The sequence below is a fragment of the Bos mutus genome, chromosome X (assembly GCF_027580195.1).
Source record: "Bos mutus isolate GX-2022 chromosome X, NWIPB_WYAK_1.1, whole genome shotgun sequence".
Taxonomy (NCBI): Eukaryota; Metazoa; Chordata; class Mammalia; order Artiodactyla; family Bovidae; genus Bos; species Bos mutus.
In genome coordinates, this window is record NC_091646.1 from 115229140 (window position 1) to 115250475 (window position 21336).

At 42.4% G+C, this 21336-nt stretch overlaps 1 protein-coding gene across 4 annotated transcripts in view; it reads right to left on the reverse strand.

The window, feature by feature from the left end:
- ASB11 (ankyrin repeat and SOCS box containing 11) overlaps positions 1-21336 on the reverse strand; it is a 32138-nt gene that overhangs the window by 3920 nt on the left and 6882 nt on the right. For 3 of the 4 annotated variants that reach the window (XM_070366230.1, XM_005903117.2, XM_005903119.3), the window contains 4 exons: positions 16151-16230; positions 11204-11311; positions 8363-8513; positions 4785-4919 (listed from right to left, as the gene is read on the reverse strand). In XM_070366230.1, the coding sequence (XP_070222331.1) occupies positions 4785-4919; positions 8363-8513; positions 11204-11311; positions 16151-16230 (474 nt within the window). Of the gene's footprint in view, positions 1-4784; positions 4920-8362; positions 8514-11203; positions 11312-16150; positions 16231-19583; positions 19936-21336 lie in introns of those variants that run through there. The other variant, XM_070366231.1, reaches the window with a different exon arrangement.

Consider the following 21336-nt stretch of genomic DNA (forward strand, 5'->3'; position numbering starts at 1 on the left):
GACAAGCCTGAAGTATGCTCGCTGTCCATAAAAACATCTTAAACACCACGACATATTTGACAAATCTTTGAAAATATATGACTGAAGCCTAAACCCTCAGCAATGCCTACTAAGACTGTTTCCAAATATTTTGACAAGAAAAGTATTGAATAATGGTATTTTTATCCTGGAGAAAGAAATGGCAACCTACTCCAGTATTCTTTTTTTTTTTTTAATATAAATTTATTTTAATTGGAGGCTAATTACTTTACAATATTCTATTGGTTTTGCCATACATCAACATGAATCCACCACGGGTGTACACGTGTTCCCCATCCTGAACCCCCCTCCCACCTCCCTCCCCATACCATCCCTCTGGGTCATCCCAGTGCACCAGCCCCGAGCACCCTGTATCATTCATCGAACCTGGACTGGTGATTCATTTCATATATGATATTATACATGTTTCAATGCCATTCTCCCAATCATCCCACCCTCTCCCTCACCTACAGAGTCCAAAAGACTGTTCTATACATCAGTGTCTCTTTTGCTGTCTCGTACACAGGGTTATTGTTACCATCTTTCTAAATTCCATATATATGCGTTAGTATACTGTATTGGTGTTTTTCTTTCTGGCTTACTTCACTCTGTATAATAGGCTCCAGTTTCATCCACCTCATTAGAACGGATTCAAATGTATTCTTTTTAATGACTGAGTAATACTCCATTGTGTATATGTACCATAGCTTTCTTATCCATTCATCTGCTGATGGACATCTAGGTTGCTTCCATGTCCTGGCTATTATAAACAGTGCTGCGATGAACACTGGGGTACACGTGTCTCTTTCCATTCTGGTTTCCTCAGTGTGTATGCCCAGCAGTGGGATTGCGGGGTCATAAGGCAGTTCTATTTCCAGTTTTTTAAGGAATCTCCACACTGTTCTCCACAGTGGCTGAACTAGTTTGCATTCCCACCAACAGTGTAAGAGGGTTCCCTTTTCTCCACACCCTCTCCAGCATTTATTCCTTGTAGACTTTTGGATAGCAGCCATTCTGACTGGTGTGAAATGGTACCTCAGTGTGGTTTTGATTTGCATTTCTCTGATAATGCCACTCCAGTATTCTTGTCTGGAGAATCCCATGGACAGAGGAGCCTGGAGGGCTACAGTCCCTGGGGTCGCAGAGTTGGACACAACTGAGCAACTGGCGCACACACGCAATATCTCATAATGAACAGATATTTGCATACCCTATGACCAGCACTTCATATCAGATATTGTGTGTGCTTATTGGTCGCTCAGTTGTGTCCTTCTCCAGGGGACCTCCCTGACCCAGGGATTGAACCTGCATCTCTTATGTCTCCTGCATTGGCAGAGGGGTTCTTTACCACTAGCGCCACCTGGGAAGCCTCAATAGTAGAATGGATAAAGACACTGCACTATATAGGTACACATTATGTATTACTCAGCAATGAAACTGAACAACTACAGCTACTTGTAATAACATAAACATATCTTACAAATATAGTTGAGCAAGAGAAGGCAGGTGCAATATTAAACATATTATATGATGCCTGTTATACAAAACTTAAAATATATAATCTAACTAAACAAAATTCTGATTATTAATGAGAACTTAGGTGGTAAAATTAAAGGGAAAAGGAAATAAATCATTACCATAAAGGACAAGATGTTAATAACTGTTTTGAAGGAGGTAGGGTAAGTATAGTTTTGGGGAGATGTCACAAGGGGGACTTGTCTTTGCAATGTTTTATATGTTTTCATGGGTTGGGTTGCAATGGCAGTTGTTTATTACTTTAAGTTACATATTTTCATATATGCACACCTTGCTGTGTGTTATAGTTTGAGAAGCTGAAAAATAAAAGATGTATTTTTAGTAGTAAACTATTGGCAAAACTTTACATATCAGGTTGGCACAACTATGTGAAAAACCATTTGTCATTAACTAATAAAGATGAAGATGTCAATTAAAAAAAAAAGATATTTTTAGTCATTTTAAAACTGGAAATAGAACTGCCTTATGACCCAGCAATCTCACTACTGGGCATACACACCGAGGATACCAGAACTGAAAGAGACACGTGTACCCCAATGTTCATGGCAGCACTGTTTATAATAGCCAGGACATGGAAGCAACCTAGATGTCCATCAGCAGATGAATGGATAAGAAAGCTGTTGTACATATACACAATGGAGTATTACTCAGCCATTAAAAAGAATACATTTCAATCACTTCTAATAAGGTGGATGAAACTGGAGCCTATTATACAGTGAAGTAAGCCAGAAAGAAAAACACCAATACAGTATACTAACGCTATATATATATACACACATATACATATATACATATATATACAGTATACTAACTAAATATATGGAATTTAGAAAGATGGTAACGATAACCCTGTATGAGAGACAGCAAAAGAGACACAGATGTATAGAACAGTCTTCTGGACTCTGTGGGAGAGGGAGAGGGTGGGATGATTTGGGAGAATGGCATTGAAACATGTATAATATCATATATGAAATGAATCACCAGTCCAGGTTTGATGCATGATACAGGATGCTTGGGGCTGGTGCACTGGGATGACCCAGAGGGATGGTACGGGGAGGGAGATGGGAGGGGGTTCAGGATGGGGAACACGTGTACACCCGTGGTGGATTCATGTTGATGTATGGCAAAACCAATACAAGATTGTAAAGTAATTAGCCTCTAATTAAAATAAATTTATCGACCCAGAGGGATGGTATGGGGAGGGAGGAGGGAGGAGGGTTCGGATGGGGAACACATGTATACCTGTGGCGGATTCAATTTGATATATGGCAAAACCAATACAATATAGTAAAGTTAAAAAATAAAATAAAATCAAAAGAAAAAAATAAAATTTACAAAAGATATTTTTAGTCATTTTAAATGCTTTACTTGCTTTCCCATAAGAACTGTGTGACATTCAAAATTAAATATTTGCAGCTCACTTTAGTAGCTATTTTTTTTTTTTTTGGGCAAAGGACAAAGCTAAGTTTATTTCGTATTAGTATTGAAACTGGAATCAAAAAAAAGTTTAATGAATTAATATAGGGAGTGACAATTGATCAGATCAGATCAGATCTGTCGCTCAGTCGTGTCCGACTCTTTGCGACCCCATGAATCGCAGCACACCAGGCCTCCCTGTCCATCACCAACTCACGGAGTTCACTCAGACTCACGTCCATCGAGTCAGTGATGCCATCCAGCCATCTCATCCTCTGTCATCCCCTTCTCCTCCTGCCCCCAATCCCTCCCAGCATCAGAGTCTTTTCCAATGAGTCAACTCTTCGCATGAGGTGGCCAAAGTACTGGAGTTTCAGCTTTAGCATCATTCCTTCCAAAGAAATCCCAGGGCTGATCTCCTTCAGAATGGACTGGTTGGATCTCCTTGCAGTCCAAGGGACTCTCAAGAGTCTTCTCCAACACCACAGTTCAAAAGCATCAATTCTTTGGCAATCAGCCTTCTTCACAGTCCAACTCTCACATCCATACATGACCACAGGAAAAACCATAGGGGATTTAAAAAAAAAAGACAAAAATCTCAGAGAAAAAAATTCCTATTTAAAGGTTCTTACTATAATCTGTACCTTTATGGCAGTGGCTAAGTTTAGGGAATCTTTAACCAAATAATAGTTTCAAGACCTTTTACTTTTCCTTGGACTCTCAGTTTCTGTATATGTCTTTGAGAATTTAAAAATGACTAAATAATTTAGCAGGATTAATCTAAAGTATTCTATGGGAAGTGTCTGCTAAATTAAAAGACGCTTGCTCCTTGGGAGAAAAGCTATGACAAAACTAGACAGTGTATTAAAAAGCAGAGACATTACTTTGCTGACAAAGGTCTGTCTAGTCAAAGCTATGGTTTCTCCAGTAGTCATGTACAGATATAAGAGTTGGACCATAAAGAAGGCTGAGTGCTGGAGAATTGATGCTTTTGAACTGTGATGTTGGAGAAGACTCTTGAGAGTCCCTTGGACTGCAAGGAGATCCAACTAGTCCATCCTAAAGGAAATCAGTCCTGAATACTCATTGGAAGGACTGATGCTGAAGCTGAAGCTCCAATATTTTGGCCACCCAATGCGAAGAACTGACTCACTGGAAAAGACCCTGATGCTGGGAAAGATGGAAGGGGACAACAGAGAGAGAAGGGGACAACAGAGGATGAGATGGTTGGATGGCACCAGCAACTCGATGGACATGAGTTTGAGCAAGCTCCGAGAGTTGGTGATGGACAGGGAAGCCTGGCATGCTGCAGTCCATGGGGTTGCAAAGTCGGACACAACTGAGCGATTGAACTGAACTGAACTGATCCTCCTGGTAACCACACCTAGACTGCCCTCTGGGGAACCATCTTCCGTGATTCCCAGCTCCTCTGTTTCCAGCGAAGCTCAACCATGCTGTGCAGACTGAAATCTAGGCCTAAGCCAATCTGGTCAAGGTATTCCCTTGGCCACCATGATTGGGTTCAGAGATGGGCATGTGACTCAAAAAGAGCCAGTTAAATACAACTGGTTGTTTTCCCCTTGGATTTATGGGAAAGAAACTCTTGCTCTCCCTTGAGGCCCCCAAGGAGAACCACACCAGGTAAATGGAAGCACAACTGAGAACTACAGACACTCATCTCTGAAGTTCCATTTTAAGCACTGAAACATCAAATGCTGTCAGAATTTTGTCCAGCCTGACAAGAACTTAGTCTGTGAAGCCATGGAAAAGCAAGATTATTCAGTTCTTCTCATGAAAAGACTACTGGAAGTTACCTAATTCTAGAAGCTTCTTCACACAGTCAAGCCTCTGGTAGGTGCAAGCCGCATACAAGGGAGTTCCAAGGTGAGGCACTTCTTGGTCAATGTTAACATTATTTGCCAGTAGAATCTCCATGCACTCTCTATTACCTGGTAGAACACAAGAAAACTTCACTCACATAAGGAAAATATTAACTATTCACAGAATCATTGGTTATCTGGAATGGGCTTTAGAAACAACCTAGATTTTTTTTTTTTTTGGTAGCAGAAAAAAATTTGGGAGTGGGGGAAATCTTAGAAATTTCCAAAATAAAACCAATAAAAAAAACAGCATGCCCATGCATCCCCCACTGAAATTCTTCCTCACAGCCTTTGAGGTACCTCCAACCAAACCAAGGGTTCCAAGGAATACAGATGAAATCACTCTCTATAATAAGTCCCTGGTTTACAGGCAGAGGCTACAAGACCCAGGGGGACAAATGACTCATGCTATTATTACTCTGAAAAGCCAGTGCTCATATCCAAGGTAGAGAAGGCAATGGCACCCCACTCCAGTACTCTTGCCTGGAAAATCCCATGGACGGAGGAACCTGGTGGGCTGCAGTCCATGGTGTCGCTAAGAGTCAGACACGACTGAGCAACTTCACTTTCACTTTTCATTGTCATGCATTGGAGAAGGAAATGGCAACCCACTCCAGTGTTCTTGCCTGGAGAATCCCAGGGACGGGGGAGCCTGGTAGGATGCCGTCTATGGGGTTGCACAGGGTCAGACACGAATGAAGCAACTTAACAGCAGCAGCAGCAGATCCAAGGCCCAACCCTGACCCATCCCTCTCCATTACAAATCTCTCCTCTTCTTTGCCCATGCATGTAAGATTGGGTGGATGGCCATGCCATGCACCTCCTTATTTTGGTTAACCTGGAAGCTCCTATGATATTTAATAAAAAGCTTAAAGTATAAAATCTATTCAAATGCACTTTAGTGGCTAAGTTTAGCGGCTAACAAGAACTATATAAGCAAGAAATATCCTTCGAGAGTTGGCCCCATTAATAGACAGACATGATTAATTTGAAGCATATGAACGATTTGTTTGGGAGCAATTGCTTCTGAGGTATTGATGGGAGTTTTACAAAGAGTTTGTTCTTTTTAGAAGGTTTAAACGTTTCCTTAAAAAAATCTTATTGTTGATTAGCTTAACCAACCTTTTCTTTATAGATGACATAAAAGTAAGCTTCATCAAGCCTGCCTGATTTATCACAAATTCTGAATTAAGCATAATTATGCATTAAACCTATAAATAAAGATTCTGCAAATTCAAAACTATTTGTTCAACTAAGTAATTTTATACCTGGATTATAGCATTAATCTGTCAAAGTAGTAACTCAGACTGACCGCCCCCCTCCACTTGTTCATAGAGGTTTAAAGCTGTAAGAATTCAGAAATAATATCTAATCAGGACCTAAAACTGCCTGGTAAATACAGTGCATCTAATAAACATTTTAAAATAATTCCTGTCCCTTTTTTTACAGAAGAAATTGAATCTAGCTTGAGTTAAATTTAAGTATTCTCAGGAAGATTTTTAGTCAAATGACTGGCACTAATATAGTATCTAGAATAATAAATTTGCTATTTGTTCTTCTGTTCTGTGGACATTGGGCCCTAACATGTTTTTATGACAGAAAAAAATGTGAGGAGACACATGAACTCTTTGTTTACGATAAGTATATATATATATACACGTATGTATATATATGTTACACACATAGATACCAAGCACTTTATATATAACCATCTAAACACTGCAGAACTACTTAATTCAAACCATTCCCAATATTTATCCATTTTAAAACTTGTGGATGGAAATGCAAATAATAGATTAAACTTTACTTCAAATCAAAATTTAAAACATTTTAAACACTTTCATTTCATTTCCAGAGTAACTATTTCCCTACAACTTAAAGGACTTACTTTAAGTTTGGGAAATAATCAGCATCAATTATTAAGAAATGTTTATCAAATATGTATAGGACATCAAAACCATAGAGATTTTACATTGAGATTTGGGGATTTTGTATCATTTATAGTGTGTGTTTGTGTGTGTGTGTGTACGGGCACGTGTCTGTGTGCATGTGTGTGTGTGCACGCGTACTCAGTCATGTCTGATTCTTTGCAATCCCATAAACTATAGCCCACCAGGCTCCTCTGTCCACGGGATTTTCCAGGCAAAAATACTGGAGTGGGTTGCCACTTCCTTCTCCAGGAGTTCTTCCCAACCCAGGGATCAAACCGAGTCTTTGGCATTGCAAGAGGATTCTTTACCACTGTGCCACCTGGGAAGCCCTATCATTGATAGTAATCCTCTGCAAAAAAAACAATAATAATACTTTTACCAAGTGACAGGTTTAACAACCTAGGACAAATCTTTCATTACTGCCTTTTGAAATACTTTAATCCTCATTATACCAGCAAAAATCACTGTTCTACAGTGTTCTAACTTCTCCATTGTATTTCTTTTTTTTAATTAAAATTTTTAAAAAACTTTGATTGTACTACACAGCTTGCAGGATCTCAGTTCCCGACCAGGGACTGAACCTGGGCCCCAGCAGTGAAAGAGCCAATGCCACCTAAGCACTATGCCACCAGTCACCTCCCTCCACTGTACTTCTGATCTCAACATAAGAGAACATCTCCACTGCTGGTTAACAGAAATGGTGTTCTTTGGGTGTTACCTCTGACAAATGGTGTTGGCCTTTCGATGGCTCTTCTTGTTCACGTCTAGTCTATGCACATAGGTATCTATGTGGCTAAGTCAGGTCTTAGTTGTGGCATGCAGAATCTTTAGTTGCGGCACATGGATCTAGCTCCCTGACCAGGGATCCGAACTCAGGCCATCGGAACCAGGAGCCCAGAGTCTCAGTCACTAAACCACCAGGGAAGTCTCTGCACATCATTTTCTAATTCCTTAATTTTACTCTTTCCATCATTTCTATGAGAATATAGAAATCTAGAGTCCATTCAAGGTTTCCAATGGCATGTTTTTTAAAGCTGGAACTTTTTTTCAAGAACTAATGACCTCGAGAGCCATCAGCTCGTCTAGAATATATTGCTTGTTGTGGACGGTCACCTTTAATCTTCCATTAGAGAAACGATTAGCCTGGGCTTTCAGACACTTTCATACTTAATTTCATAGTCGTGGTTGATGTTTTATGGGCTTTGGGGGCATGAGCTGTTCTTTTCTAGTGAGGACAGAGACAGAAACACAGCACAATTCATGGAAGTTACCCCTGTACGCGTAACTCCACCAGCTCCCACCCAAACACCAGCAAAGAGCCTCAAGTAAGGCCGACTCAGAGACTGAGCCCAGGAAACAGGGCATCTGAGGCAGCCAGCCATTCCCAGTTCTAAGAAAGGCTATGTCATTCCCCGGTGTTATTTCCTATTGAAGTTACTGCTGTAGGATTAATTAAGCCACACCTAGTCTCCTGGTGAAGAAGGTCTGGGAGATCCTTGCAAGGTGAACACTCTACCCTTGATTCATGCAGACTGAAGGGAGCCCCTCAATGTTGTGAGTGTGATGCGATGCCTCATTTACCTCTCTTCACTGCCTCGTGGATGGGTGAGGCCAGGTGCACCTCGAGCTGGGCCTTGGCGCCAAACTCCAGCAGCACGTTGACACACGCAGCACTGCCACTGCAGCAAGCATTAAAGAGGGGCGTGGCTCCATGAACTGTCACCCCATTGACCTAATGATGGCAAAGAGAGAACCAGACAGTTTGCACTTTCTTTCTCACCATCTCCCAGGGTGCATTCCTATGTAACTGCGTGGGGAAATGTGCCATGCTGGTCAATGAGTGAGACAACTCTATGTCCTTACAGTATTGTGCTTTTTAGGTACCAGCAGTCTATCAACTGTCACCTATAAATAGCATCACAAGTGGGGCAAAAGGGGTCAGTTTTTTAAATGTATTCAGAGGTACTCTAGAGCTTCTTAGGAGCCTCCTGGCTATTGAGGAGTGGTCCTATATTGGGATGTAGAACACGGTCTCTGGAACAACTACGGCTGGTGTTCAGATCCCAGCTCTCTTTTACGTGCTCAGAGATCTTGCTTGGGATAGTAGCCTCCAGTGCCTGGGTTTCCTTATCTGTAAAATGAGGACCATAAAAGAAATGACCTCATGAGGTTACTGGGTGGATCAGCTGAGTTCCTATATGTGAAACACCTAGAACATTGCCTGGTGCCCAATAAGCATTCAATACACATCTGCAACAACAATTATCTCCACTTTCCATTCATATGGAGCTGACTCCCCCTCCCAGTCATGAACAAACACGTCAGGAATGGAAAGTACTATAGAAATCATCTAGCGTACGGTCCCAGAATCTGTGCTTACAAAAAAATCTCCTCAGTGATTCCCCCATAGTTCTTTCTTGCCACAGATTTCCTTTCTGGTCTATTATAATCCACACAAATTGCATATGCCAAAATGACTCCTGAAGAGATTGTGACCAGGAAAAATACACAAAGAAAACAGCCACCAACATGGTGTCTTTACACAGATGTAGAGAACAGTCTTTTGGACTCCGTGGGAGAAAGTGAGGGTGGGATGATATGTGAGAATAGCAATGAAACATGTATATTATCATATGTGAAACAGATCACCAGTCCAGGCTTGATGCATGAGACAGGGTGCTCAGGGCCGGTGCACTGGGATGACCCCTGAGGACACCCATGGCTGATTCATGTCAACGTATGGCAAAAACCACTACAATACTGTAAAGTAATTAGCCTGCAATTAAAATAAATAAAGTAAAAAAAACAACCCATGGTGTCTTTAACCAACCTCAGTGCCTTCCAGAGATCAAACTGTCTTGTTTCAGAAACAAGATTATTTCCCCACAATGCCAGGATAGCCCCCATTGAATTGGAAAGTTAAATAAGATACTAAGATGGCAGAGACAAACAAGGACAGGGACAAGTGTAGGTAAATTCATACACTCTAGGGATTCCTGGGATGTTGTGATTAATCAGATGGGGAGATGGAAGAATGAAGATGACTTCAGGTTTGGGGCTGCAAATCCAAGAGAAGGAGCTGGTCCTAGAGGGAAGATCATGATAAGCACAGTTTCAGATGCACCAAGCTCAAGGTACCCATGGAACTGCCAATTTTGAGGAATTTTCTATTAATAAATCAAATTTCTCTTATTCCTCTCTTATTCTGATCTGTATGTTAAATAAGATAATATTTACTGACCGTTCCCTCATGAGACTGCCAAAGACAAGAGACCATGTTGTTCTCTTTTCTTTGTCCCCCACAGAACCTCCAAGAGGCTCCTCAATTTCTCACCTGTGACTCCAGTCACCTAGCTTAACAGGAAATGGCCCCCACCCAACCTTGCCCCCAGAGAACCTAATGAACATACACAACCACTGTGGCATCAGGAAAATCACTGCCTAAGGACGATTGTTACATTCAGTTCTACAAGTAGAAACCCAACTTCCATATAAAATGCAAAGATCTATCTTCATTAAGCACTTAAAAACGTTACAGTTCACAAAGAAAAGAATATAAGGGCTGAGTTTAAAAATGAAATTAACATCAAACAATATCTGGTGCTAATGCAACACTGTAAATCATATCCTCCAATCAAAATTTTTAAAAATCAGTATCTGGTAACTAAATAAAGGTCACTGAGATTTTCACAAGTATTAAATTCATAATTCTATTCTGATATCTGTACTACATACAGCCCCTCAGTCACTCCTTGAAAAGGAGAGAATTTTAAAGTTCACTTTGTACTGCTTTTCCATGGTACTATTTTATTACAAGCTCATTTAATCTGCTAATTTTGCTCAATAAAAATCGTTGTGGGTGTACAACGCTGAATTAAAAGTGGTTTTTGTTCTTTTAAAGGTTTTTAAAATAAATTTTCCAAGATCAGTTTTCAAATGACTTTCACTCGGGCTGTTTTTTTTTTACCCCCAAGTTAATATCAGTTTTGAATGAGTTCTGTGAATTACCTCATCTGAACATTTGCACAGGAACATAGAGGCCATAGCTCAGTTGGTAAGGAATCTGCCTGCAATGCAGGAGACCCAGTGTCGATTCCTGGGTTGGGAAGATCCCCTGGAGAAGGAAATGGCAACCCACTCCAGTATTCTTGCCTGGAGAATCCCATGGACAGATGAGCCTGACGGGCTACAGTCTGTGGGGTTGCAAGAGTTGGACACAACTTAGCAGCTAAACTACTACTACTAAAGAGGCTGAAGAAAGGAATATACCAGCAGTATTTTCCTGACCATCCAAGAACATGTGCCCAGATGGGCCAGGCCTGCACACCCCACTGCAGATAAGCGCATTCTGGAAGGTGATGGGTCTTTAAGGATTAGAAGCTGTCCCAGGGCACCGAACCCACAGGCAGGGCTGCTACTCACGTGGGCACCGTTCTCCAGTAAGGCCTTAGCGCAGGCCACATGTCCGCCAAGGCACGCCTCATGGAGAGAAGAGACCCGGTTAATTGTTACCAGGTTCACATTGACGCCCTACAATTTGGAGAGAAGTGGGTTAAAGGCTGTGTCAGCAGTAAGAATGGAAACAAGGTTGTGGGTCTTGTTGGTCAAGTGTTCAGACTGCAGATACCATCTAGAGAGGAGTAGAGGCCATGACCAGGGAAATCGAAACATGGCTAGGAGCCTCTGATTCACTGATTCAGCAAAAGTTCACTCAGTACTCTGGACCGGGCAATGTGCCAGCATTTGGAGCTTCAAAGCTTATAACACGGATCTCTCTCCTCTAAAAGCTTAGTGGGGAGACAGAAATCGTGGTGGGATGGGGTGGGGTGGGGAAACCCAGCCAGAACACTGCTATTCATATATTGGCTGCAGACCTTCCACAGCTAAACAGACTTGACAGGCACCTTGTTCCCTGTAAGACACGCACCCTGTTTGGTAATCAAGGACTTTCTGGCTCCCTTCTTCTTCATCTCGTACTTCTTCCTTCGTCTTCCTCATCTACCCACTTCCCCTTTCTTCCTCCGCCTCTGTCACATGTGGACTCTTTCTGATCCAGGTGGCAGAGTCCCAGGGTGGGGGGGCGGAGGGTACAACTGGATTTGGCACAGAAGGATGCCGCTCAGGCTCAAGAGTAGTCAATACAGCAGACAGTGCTCCTGGGATTCCGGTGCCGTAGTAGCAGTGATGCCGACCGTCACACCTCCACTGACACTCATCTCCTTCCTCAGATCCCAACATCTACGCCCAGCCCTAGCACGTCTGCCCTTCCATCCTGCTGTGCTCCACTTCCCTCCCCTTGGAGTCCACGTGAGAGATGCTAGGCTCAACCTAGCTGCCAGCCAGTGCTGACTTCATGCCCTGATTCTATTTTTTGGGGGGGGAGGGGGCTGCACTGTGGCATGTGGGAACTTAGTTCCCCAACCAGGGCCTGAACCTGCGCCCTGTGCTCCCTGTATTGAAGTACAGAGTCAGCCACTGGACTGCCAGGGAAATCCCCATGTCTTGATTCTAACAACTTAGCCCTTACGCTTCCCCATGATCACCATGGGGATAAGTCTTTAGTCTGTAAAAGCATTTAGGTTCTGCCAGGACCCAGTCAAGCTGTGCTTTTGATTTCCTGCCTCATAACTGACCTACTGAAACCCTCCAAAACCCAGTGCATGATCCTGAACCCCAAAGCCCAATCTGTTCCCACCCCTCTTACCAGACCTCCACGGTGCTGGCTGCATCCCTCCAGTGGCCAGCAGCTGGGACTGCCCACTGTGCCTCCTGGTCTGTCCATGTTTATGTCCTGAATATGACGTCATTACCCGAGATGTGCTATGTATTTACAATTGGATATCTAATACAAGGTTTCTTTTCCTTTTCCCATATATGTTTTAAGAAAATAAAAATTACAGCATGTTAAAAAGTAGTCCACAAGAAATTTCCTGGCAGACCAGTGGTTAGGACTCCGTGCTTTCACTGCTGAGTGCCCCCTCCAACCTCGCTCCCAGTTCAATCCCTGGTCGGGCAACCACAATCCCGCAAGCCCTGGAGCTTGGCCCAAAATAGTCCACAAGGTGGCAGCAGTGTGCTAGGAAAAAACATTGGTCCCGTGCAAACTCTCAGAATTCCTGGACTTGTACAATGCTGGAACTCTTGAGAGTCCCTTGGACTGCAAGGAGATCCAACCAGTCCATCCTAAAGGAAATAAGTCCTGAATATTCATTGGAAGGACTGATGCTGAAGCTCCAATACTTTGGCCACCTGATGTGAAGAGCTGACTCATCAGAAAAGACCCTGATGCTGAGAGAGACTGAGGGCAGGGGAAAAAGGGGACGACAGAGGATGAGATGGTTGGATGGCATCGACTCGATGGACATGGGTTTGAGCAAGTTCCGTGAGTCGGTGATGGACAGGGAAGCCTGGTGTGCTGCGGTCCCTGGGGTCGCAAAGAGTCAGACATGACTGAGCAATTGAACAACAACAAGAAACAGTGGACGGGCCTGAAAGACGAGCTACAGAGAATCACATGAGAAAACGGAGGAGCAGAGTTCAAACGATTGATAAAGATTTGAGGTTTCCAAGCTGTCGGTGACAGCCAGTGTGATCATCATAAGCTCCCGATCCTTGGTTTAATGTTTTGCTCAGAGCACATCAAACTATCTGTATGTAAAACAGAGTAGAAAATAGAATAATCCAATGTTTACCAGTGTGTAAGGGTAAATAAGTGGGGATGTGCTATGAAAAAGCTGAAAAATTCTCCATGAGGAATGCTCTTTACATTTTGAAGGACACTATAGAAACCAACATGCTTTTGAAGTACAGTTAAAAATAAAGTGCTAAAAGCAATGTGATAGCCTGGACTGGATCCTGGAAAAGAAAAAGGAGCTTAGTGGGAAGACTGGTGTCATCCCAGTAGTCTGCAGTTTAGTTAGTGGTGTTCTACTAATGTTCATTTCTTATTTTTGACTAGTTACCAGGGTTATGTGCAGTTGGGTGAAGGGTATGCTGGAACTCTGTGTACTATCTTTGCAACTCTTCTTTAAAAGTGTTCTAAAAGAAAAAGTGTATTTACTAATTGGAGTAGGAAATGGCAACCCACTCCAATAGTATTTTTGCCTGGAGAATTCCATGAACAGAGGATGGTTACAGTCCAAAAACTAATAAAAATATTGAGGTAAGGAAATCACTTTTCACTGTGTATGTTTTTCTGTCCTTTAAATTTTTCTTTTCTTTTTTTGTCTGTGAGGCATGCACGACTCCAGTCCCCGACCATGGATCAAACCCACGCTCCATGCACTGGCAGCGCAGAGTCTCAACCACCGGACCACCAGGGAGGTTCCTATCATTTTAATTTTTAAGCTATGTAAATATGTCACATATTAAAAATACTCCAACCAAGTAACATTTTAAGTGCTTAATGACTGAGGAGGAGGAGAGAAATAGATGACATAGATTAAGAAGTACCAACCTTTGGTTACAAAACAAATGAGTCATGGGGATGAAATGTACAGTATGGGAAATATAGTCAATAATTCTGTGATATCTTTAGTGACAGAGGATAACTAGACCTCTCATGGTAATTATTTTGAAATGTACAGAAAGAGCAAGTGACTATGTGGTGTAATACGAACTAACAAAGTGTTGTAGGTCAATTATACTTCAAAAGCAAATGAACTTACAGAAAAAGAGATCAGATTTGTGGTTACCAGAGCAGAGGATGGGGGTGAGATCTGGATGGAGGGAGTCAAAAGGTACAAACTTCCAGGGATAAGTACTAGGGATGTAATGTACAACATGATGAATAGAATGAACACTGCTGTGTGTCATATATGAAAGTTAAGAGAGTAAATACTGAAAGTTCTCATCACAAGGGAAAGAAGTTTTTCAGTGTGGGATCTATGTGAGACAACAGATGCTCACTAAACTTACTGTGGTAATCATTCCACGATGTGTGTAAGTCAAATCATTATGCTGTACACCTTAAACTTATACAGTGCTCTTGGCCAATTATATCAATAAAACTGGAAGGAAAAAAATCAAACCAAATTATAAGTACTTAAAAATAAATGAGCAAGTGATAAAATCAAGTGCAAAGTCCATCCAACTGGCAGTACTGTTTTCCTTTTGCTTCTACTTTCTTAAGAAGTAACACAACTCAAGGGAGAAAGGAAAAAAAGGCACACACACACAGAGAAAAAGAGCAGTGTGTCCAGCTGTTTCAATTCAAAATAAGAAAGCCAGCTTTGGTGGTACCTAGGATGTGGGAAAAAAGCTCTAATGACTTACTTCCTCTGTACACACACAGACTCTAAAACAAAGTAATGGACTGTGGATGCTTTCATCCACCTCACAGATACTTACTATTCATGGTGCTGTGGATAGTCATAAATAAAATAGCCTTAGTAACTGTGATTTGAATAAATCTTTCCTAAGGAGTAAGATCTACCCACTTGTTGACCTATTTCATGTTTGCTCTTGAAATAGTGGATCATCAGGTAGTGAACCTCTAAGATGGCTCCCAGTGATCAAGATAGCTCCTGCCCCGTGGTACTGGCTCACTTGTATACTCTACTCCCCTTGGGTGTGGGCAGGATTTACTGACTCCCAGCTAATGAAGAGAATATGGCAGAAGCAATCAGATGTCACTTTGGAGATAGGCTACAGGTTATGTACTGAGACTTCCTCCTTAGGCTGTCTCTCATGATGTCTATGGAAGAAGCCAGCTACCATCTCGTGACACAGTCCCAAGGTGAGCCCCATGCGTCAAGGCATTGAAAATGGCCAACAACTTCATAAGTGAAGTTAGAACCAGGTCCTTCCCTTGGTCAAGCTCTGAGATGACTGGAGCCCTGGCTGACACTCTGCAGCCTGAACCACCTTGGTTCTGGCTCTAAGAGATTTGGAGCCAAAGAGACATGGAGCCAGAACCACCCAGCTAAGCTGCTCCTTGGTCAATAGACACCATGAGAATCTAAGTGTTTGTCCTTTTCAGCCACTAGGTTTCAAGATACTTTGTTGCAGAGCAATAGCTGATAAATGCAACCTCAAGGCTACTATTATTAAGGCACAATGGGAGAGAATAAGGTAAGTCAGTGCAACATAAGTTTGAGAGCATCCTCCATGAGCCTCATGGGGAAACGTTCTGTGATGCAAAAAAAGACCCAGAAGGGGAAGGATGGAAATGGGCAGAAAATCAACCAGTTCCCCAAGAAAGGAGAGGCAGGAGGAACAAACAGTGAGTTGGGAGAGGATACATCCATCTCAAACAGTTGTGCTGGGACCCAAATGGAGCCAGCAAGATCCCTGCTACCTTTAAAGCTGATTAAGAATAAAGCCTGATTATAGCACAAGCACAAAGGATCAAGTATTTCATTTACTTACTTGTGCAATTAAAGTTTTCAGGGCCAGTAGGCGCCCCTGAGCTGCCGCTTCATGAAGTGGAGACCGATCAGCCCAGCAATCTGAAATACACATCAAGCTGAGAGTCAAGATCAGGAGTACTCTTCCTCCTACTGTGAGGAGAGGAGGTCTGAGGGAAGAGGTGGGGAGGTGGCAGCTGCATCAGGTGTTCCAGTCAGCTGCTCTCAGGTGACACAGGGGTGTGGTGCTGTGCGTGGACAGGGAGCACAGACCATCTCTCCGGATTTGGAGGCAGTTTTCATAAGGAATACATTTCATTCAAATAAATACTGCCCAGTGATTGAATCCAGTAACTCCAAACAGGCAAAATGAAGGGCAGAGCTGGTTCATGAACTTTCCCACTTTCCTTCTGCCCCCGCCTCCCGCCCTGCCTTCACCTCTACCCTAAGACTCAATACCCTGTATGCCAGAAAGGATAATCTTAAGGGATCAGGGAAAATGGTTTTGTTTGAAATCCCCTAGATAATTCTTTCCTTTTGGTAATGAAGCCAATCTGTTATCATTATGCAGAATGTTGTTGTTCAGATGACATAATTCTCCAAAGTTTATGGTGGGCAGTTTGAATGTGATGGATAAGCATGGGGCCAGTGGAGCCACTGCCTAGGATCAAGTCCTGCCTCAACCACTATCTCTGGCAAAATGCATGTTAAAAAAATCATTTGAACCTCAATTTCCTGATCTGTAAAGTGGGGGACAGTAATCTAGTATTTAGCATGTTTTTTTGGTCTCTAAGTAGGCTGATAAAGTATATCCACAATGTTAGGTGCTCGAGAAAATGTATGATTAATAAGCACACATAGTAGGGTAGGGCTCTAAGAAACAACCTCAGAACTGCCTTACAAATATATTTTTCTTGTAATTGCTTGTCAAGAAACAAGACTAACCTGCTTAAACGTGCATTTGAGAAGCAACCTTCTATGAAACATGCCAAAGGCAATCATTTGTTTTGGAAGAAAACCTGTACCAGTTTGCAAAATTTGGCCTTTCTTCAAATAACTGTTCTTGGTACACTGTCGAGCACGTCATACAGTTTGCATTTAACACAAAGGGTCTATCTTATCACCCTTTTCCAGATGATCCTGATGGTGCTAAGAACTCAGACCTTCCCATATCTGCAACCTTGACCAAAAAAAAAAAAATCGCACCAGATTTTTATTTTCTCTAACCCTTTGGGTTATGAAAAGGGAAAAAGCTAGAATGGGTTCTACAGGGTTGTATTGAAATTGGAGCAATTAGAGCAACTGGTATGAAAATGTATGAATATTTTCAATATATGAATATGAAAATATTTTCAATATATGAATATTTTCAATATATGAAAAGATAGTGCTTACAGAACTATCTATGGGCTGAATGTGGGATCTGGTGACTCATCTGGTTCTCTATTTCTCTACAGATATATCAATATATCTATGCCTATAGTTAGATATACAGATGTATCTCGACAGATAGATTAGCACTGTCTGTGTTGTGAGGAAAACTAACCAGGACTCCTTGGAGAAATGGCTGATTCCAAGGCTAAGCCAGGAAAGATATAAGATGGGCTACAAATATCTTGTCAGAAAGTAAGTGCTCAATGAATGATTGGGAATGTCAAAAAGTACAGAAGGTGCCTTGAAGAGGATTCCACTGGCCAAATACAGGATGAATTGAGCATGAAAATAAATCATGATTATACCCAAGCAAAAATGGGAATCTCTAAGGCCTCACTGATATAAATATATTAATAGAGAGAAGAGGAAGTTCTTCCTCATAGTAGAACACCAACTTGAGACACGTAGGAGAAATCATAAGATCGGCCTCAAATGTTCTCCCCACAGAATAATTATACAGTTATCAAGGGAACAGGGGTAGGTGTACCGTTGAACAAACCCTTGCCTGGGGGGATCATGATGGAACCAACTGGCACAGTGTGCCGTCTGAGGCAATGCGATACGCCACATCATGCACTACAGGAGGGAACACGGTGATAAGAACACAGCGCCACTTGGAACATTCCTACGCAAAACGCATAGCCTGTGTCTAATTATGAGGACACCGAGAACCAACTCAAACTGAGGGACATTCTCAAAAATAACTGGCCTGTAGCCAGACTGAAGGAGGCTGATGGGACATGACATCTAAAGACAATATGGCTGCCTGGATTGGATCCACTAGAATGGGCTCTACAGGGTAATATTGAAATTGGAGCAATTAGAGCAACTGGTATGAAAATGTGATTTTCAATATATGAAAAGATAGTGCTTACAGAAATATCTATGGGCTGAATGTGGGATTTGGTGACCCATTTGGTGACCCATCTGGTTTTCTATTTCTCTACAGATATATATCTATATCAAGGATTATTAACGGGACAGTTGGGTAAATGTGAATGTAGACTGGGCAAAGAGAAGTGGGAATTCTTTGTACCACTTTAGTTCCAAAATAAAAAGTATATCTATTTATATCTATCTCATCTATCTAATCACTGGTGAATTGCATATTCCTGATATGTAGAATGCTTTTTCTAGAAAAACAGACCAAAAATTTAACCTGAAAATATGTTTTTATCTCGCTTGTTCTTAAGTCAGTTAAGCTGATGAGTGGATTTTTAAATCTCTTTGGACACTGATCATTTGCATAAGCTGGGAATAATGAGATAATGTATGCAAAGAATCCTCAATAGTCAGCCTTGGTTTTCTTTGACTACATCTCCATCTCATTCAATATAAGACGTATCGCCCTCACCTCACTGCACTCGGAGATGCACAACCACTGGGGTTGGCAGGGTTGTCTTCCTCTATGGATGGCAACTCAGTGCCCTGGCCAATGTAAAAAGCAAACCCACAGTCGTGGCTTGGTTATTCTTGTGTCCTAACAATAACCAGTCAACCTGAGTCACCTGAAGGCACTCTTAAGTATTTGCTTAAAACCAAGATTTAAATGGCAACTTGCTATTATGAGAATAATTCTAGCAATATTAACTTAGAATAGCAACATGAAATGGCCTTATCTAAAACCTGCCTCCAAACAGACTTTGATGTCTCCTTTCCTGCTAGGAAAGACCATTCCCTGGTAACTCAGAAGTTAAAGTGTCTGCCTGGAATGTGGGAGACCCGGGTTCGATCCCTGGGTCGGGAAGATCCCCTGGAGAAGGAAATGGCACCCCACTCCAGTACTCTTGCCTGGAGAATCTCACGGAGGGAGGAGCCTTGTAGGCTACAGTCCACGGGGTCGCAAAGAGTCGGACACGACTGAGCAACTTCACTTCACTTCCATCAGGCCCCTAAGACCCACACCACACACACAGCCTGGACCAATCTCTCAAAATGTCACACCGATGAAGTAGCCAGACACAGAAAAGGATATGCCGCATGATTCCATCTCCACAAAGTACAAAAGGGGCCAGACTCACCTGGGGTGTTTGGAGTCAAAAGCACCATAGTTTGTGCACTTATCTGTATTTATATCCTACTGCCAGAAAGCGATTTCAAAACCACCCGTCTACTGCTCCATCCGATTTAACTGTCATCTCCACTCTACCCACACTCGGCAAGAGGTGGCCGTCTCTCCGCCCAAGAAGGGCAACACGTTCTCACACAGGTCCCCACTTCCTTCTTGACATGCCAGCTCCTCTGGTACCATGGGGGTGGGGAGAGGCGAGGGGGATGGGGACCCACCTTCCCAGGGGCCTGGAAGGAGGCCAGTCTTGCCCACTGGGCCTCAATGACAGGTCTCGCTCCTGGTTCCCATGCTAGCTCTCCGCACTGGGGCTCCCTCCTGGGCCGCTGCCCTACATACTGGCCTTGACCACCTCTCCTCCTGTGCCCCATCTGTGCTGCATCCTCTGATGCCCACAACTCCCCTCTCACCAGGCTGGCGAGGCTGAGGCAAGCCTGCAGGCCACCTTGCGATCCTTGGAGGAAAAGAGAACAGTGATCCTGGGCTTGTCTGCTCACCACTCTCCAGTTCTTACTCCCAGCTGAGGAGCACAGGGGCACTTCACTGAGTCACCTGCCTAAACAGACTCCCGGCTTTACAGTGAAATGCCAGGCTCCCCTCCTTCCTGGCTCCAACTGATCTAAACTTGCTTCCTTCTGGACACTCCATCTCTAGGCTCTCAAGATAGGAGGGAACAGTCCAAATGTACAACAAACCCTTTGCCCCACCTCAGATCTTATTTCTGGTTAAGTGGCAGGAACAGGACTGAAATGCAAGGTTTTGAGAATTGAGAACACACCCTCTTTTGGTTTTAAGAGCTAGTGCTTTTTCCACCCTGCTCATCCTTCTGGTGGACTGACTCGTGGGGAACCCTTTGCTGTATGCCTCTTCTCTCTGTAAATCACATGAAATAAATCAAGTAGATTGCCTTCAGTGTGGAAGTCATTTCGTTTTCCCAACTGGAAATAAAGCCACTCTCAGGGAAGTCACCTTCCCAGTCACTGTTTCCCATCACTTGCTTCAAAGGACCTTGAAGAGTATTCACAAAAAACCCTTTTCCAGAAACTCTATGGTGGGCTCTTCTGTTTTTCTAATTCCCAACACAGTCTCTTGCTCTTATCATTCTTGTTTTGCAAATTGGAGCTAATTGTGAGAAATTGATGATAGAAGTTATTTGGCAGCTAGAGAGTTTTTCCATTCCTTTCAGGAAATATGCATCTAAGCTCTCCAAATAAATGAATGCTGAAGTAGGAATCAGCCCTTCGCTTCTGAGGCAGTCTATTTTTAGTTATTTGGCAGGCTTCCTGTGTCACAGGGCCACGGGCACATTTTGAAGATAAGTTTACTTTACCAATATGTTTACTTGTTCCTGATGAGGTGTATGGAAAATGTTCAAGTACTTTTTCATTTCCCCCTTTGACTTTTTCTCAGAATGTGATTTATATCTCTGGTTCTCAGGCTCTTTTAATAACAATTTCATGACAACATCCAAAACCATAGATTTCAAGAACAAAATGGGTTCAGATGGAATACGGTTGTCCAAGTTCCAGGTATTCAAGATAAAAATCAATTATTAATTATTTGCAATTTTACCCTTCCTAATTTCAACAAGTATTTGAGACGACTGGTTTATTTATTTAAAAAAAAAAATTGCCTGACTGGTTATCATCTCTAGTGCCCATGGAGCAATATTTATTCTTTCTATTCAGGTTCCAAAATCATATGAA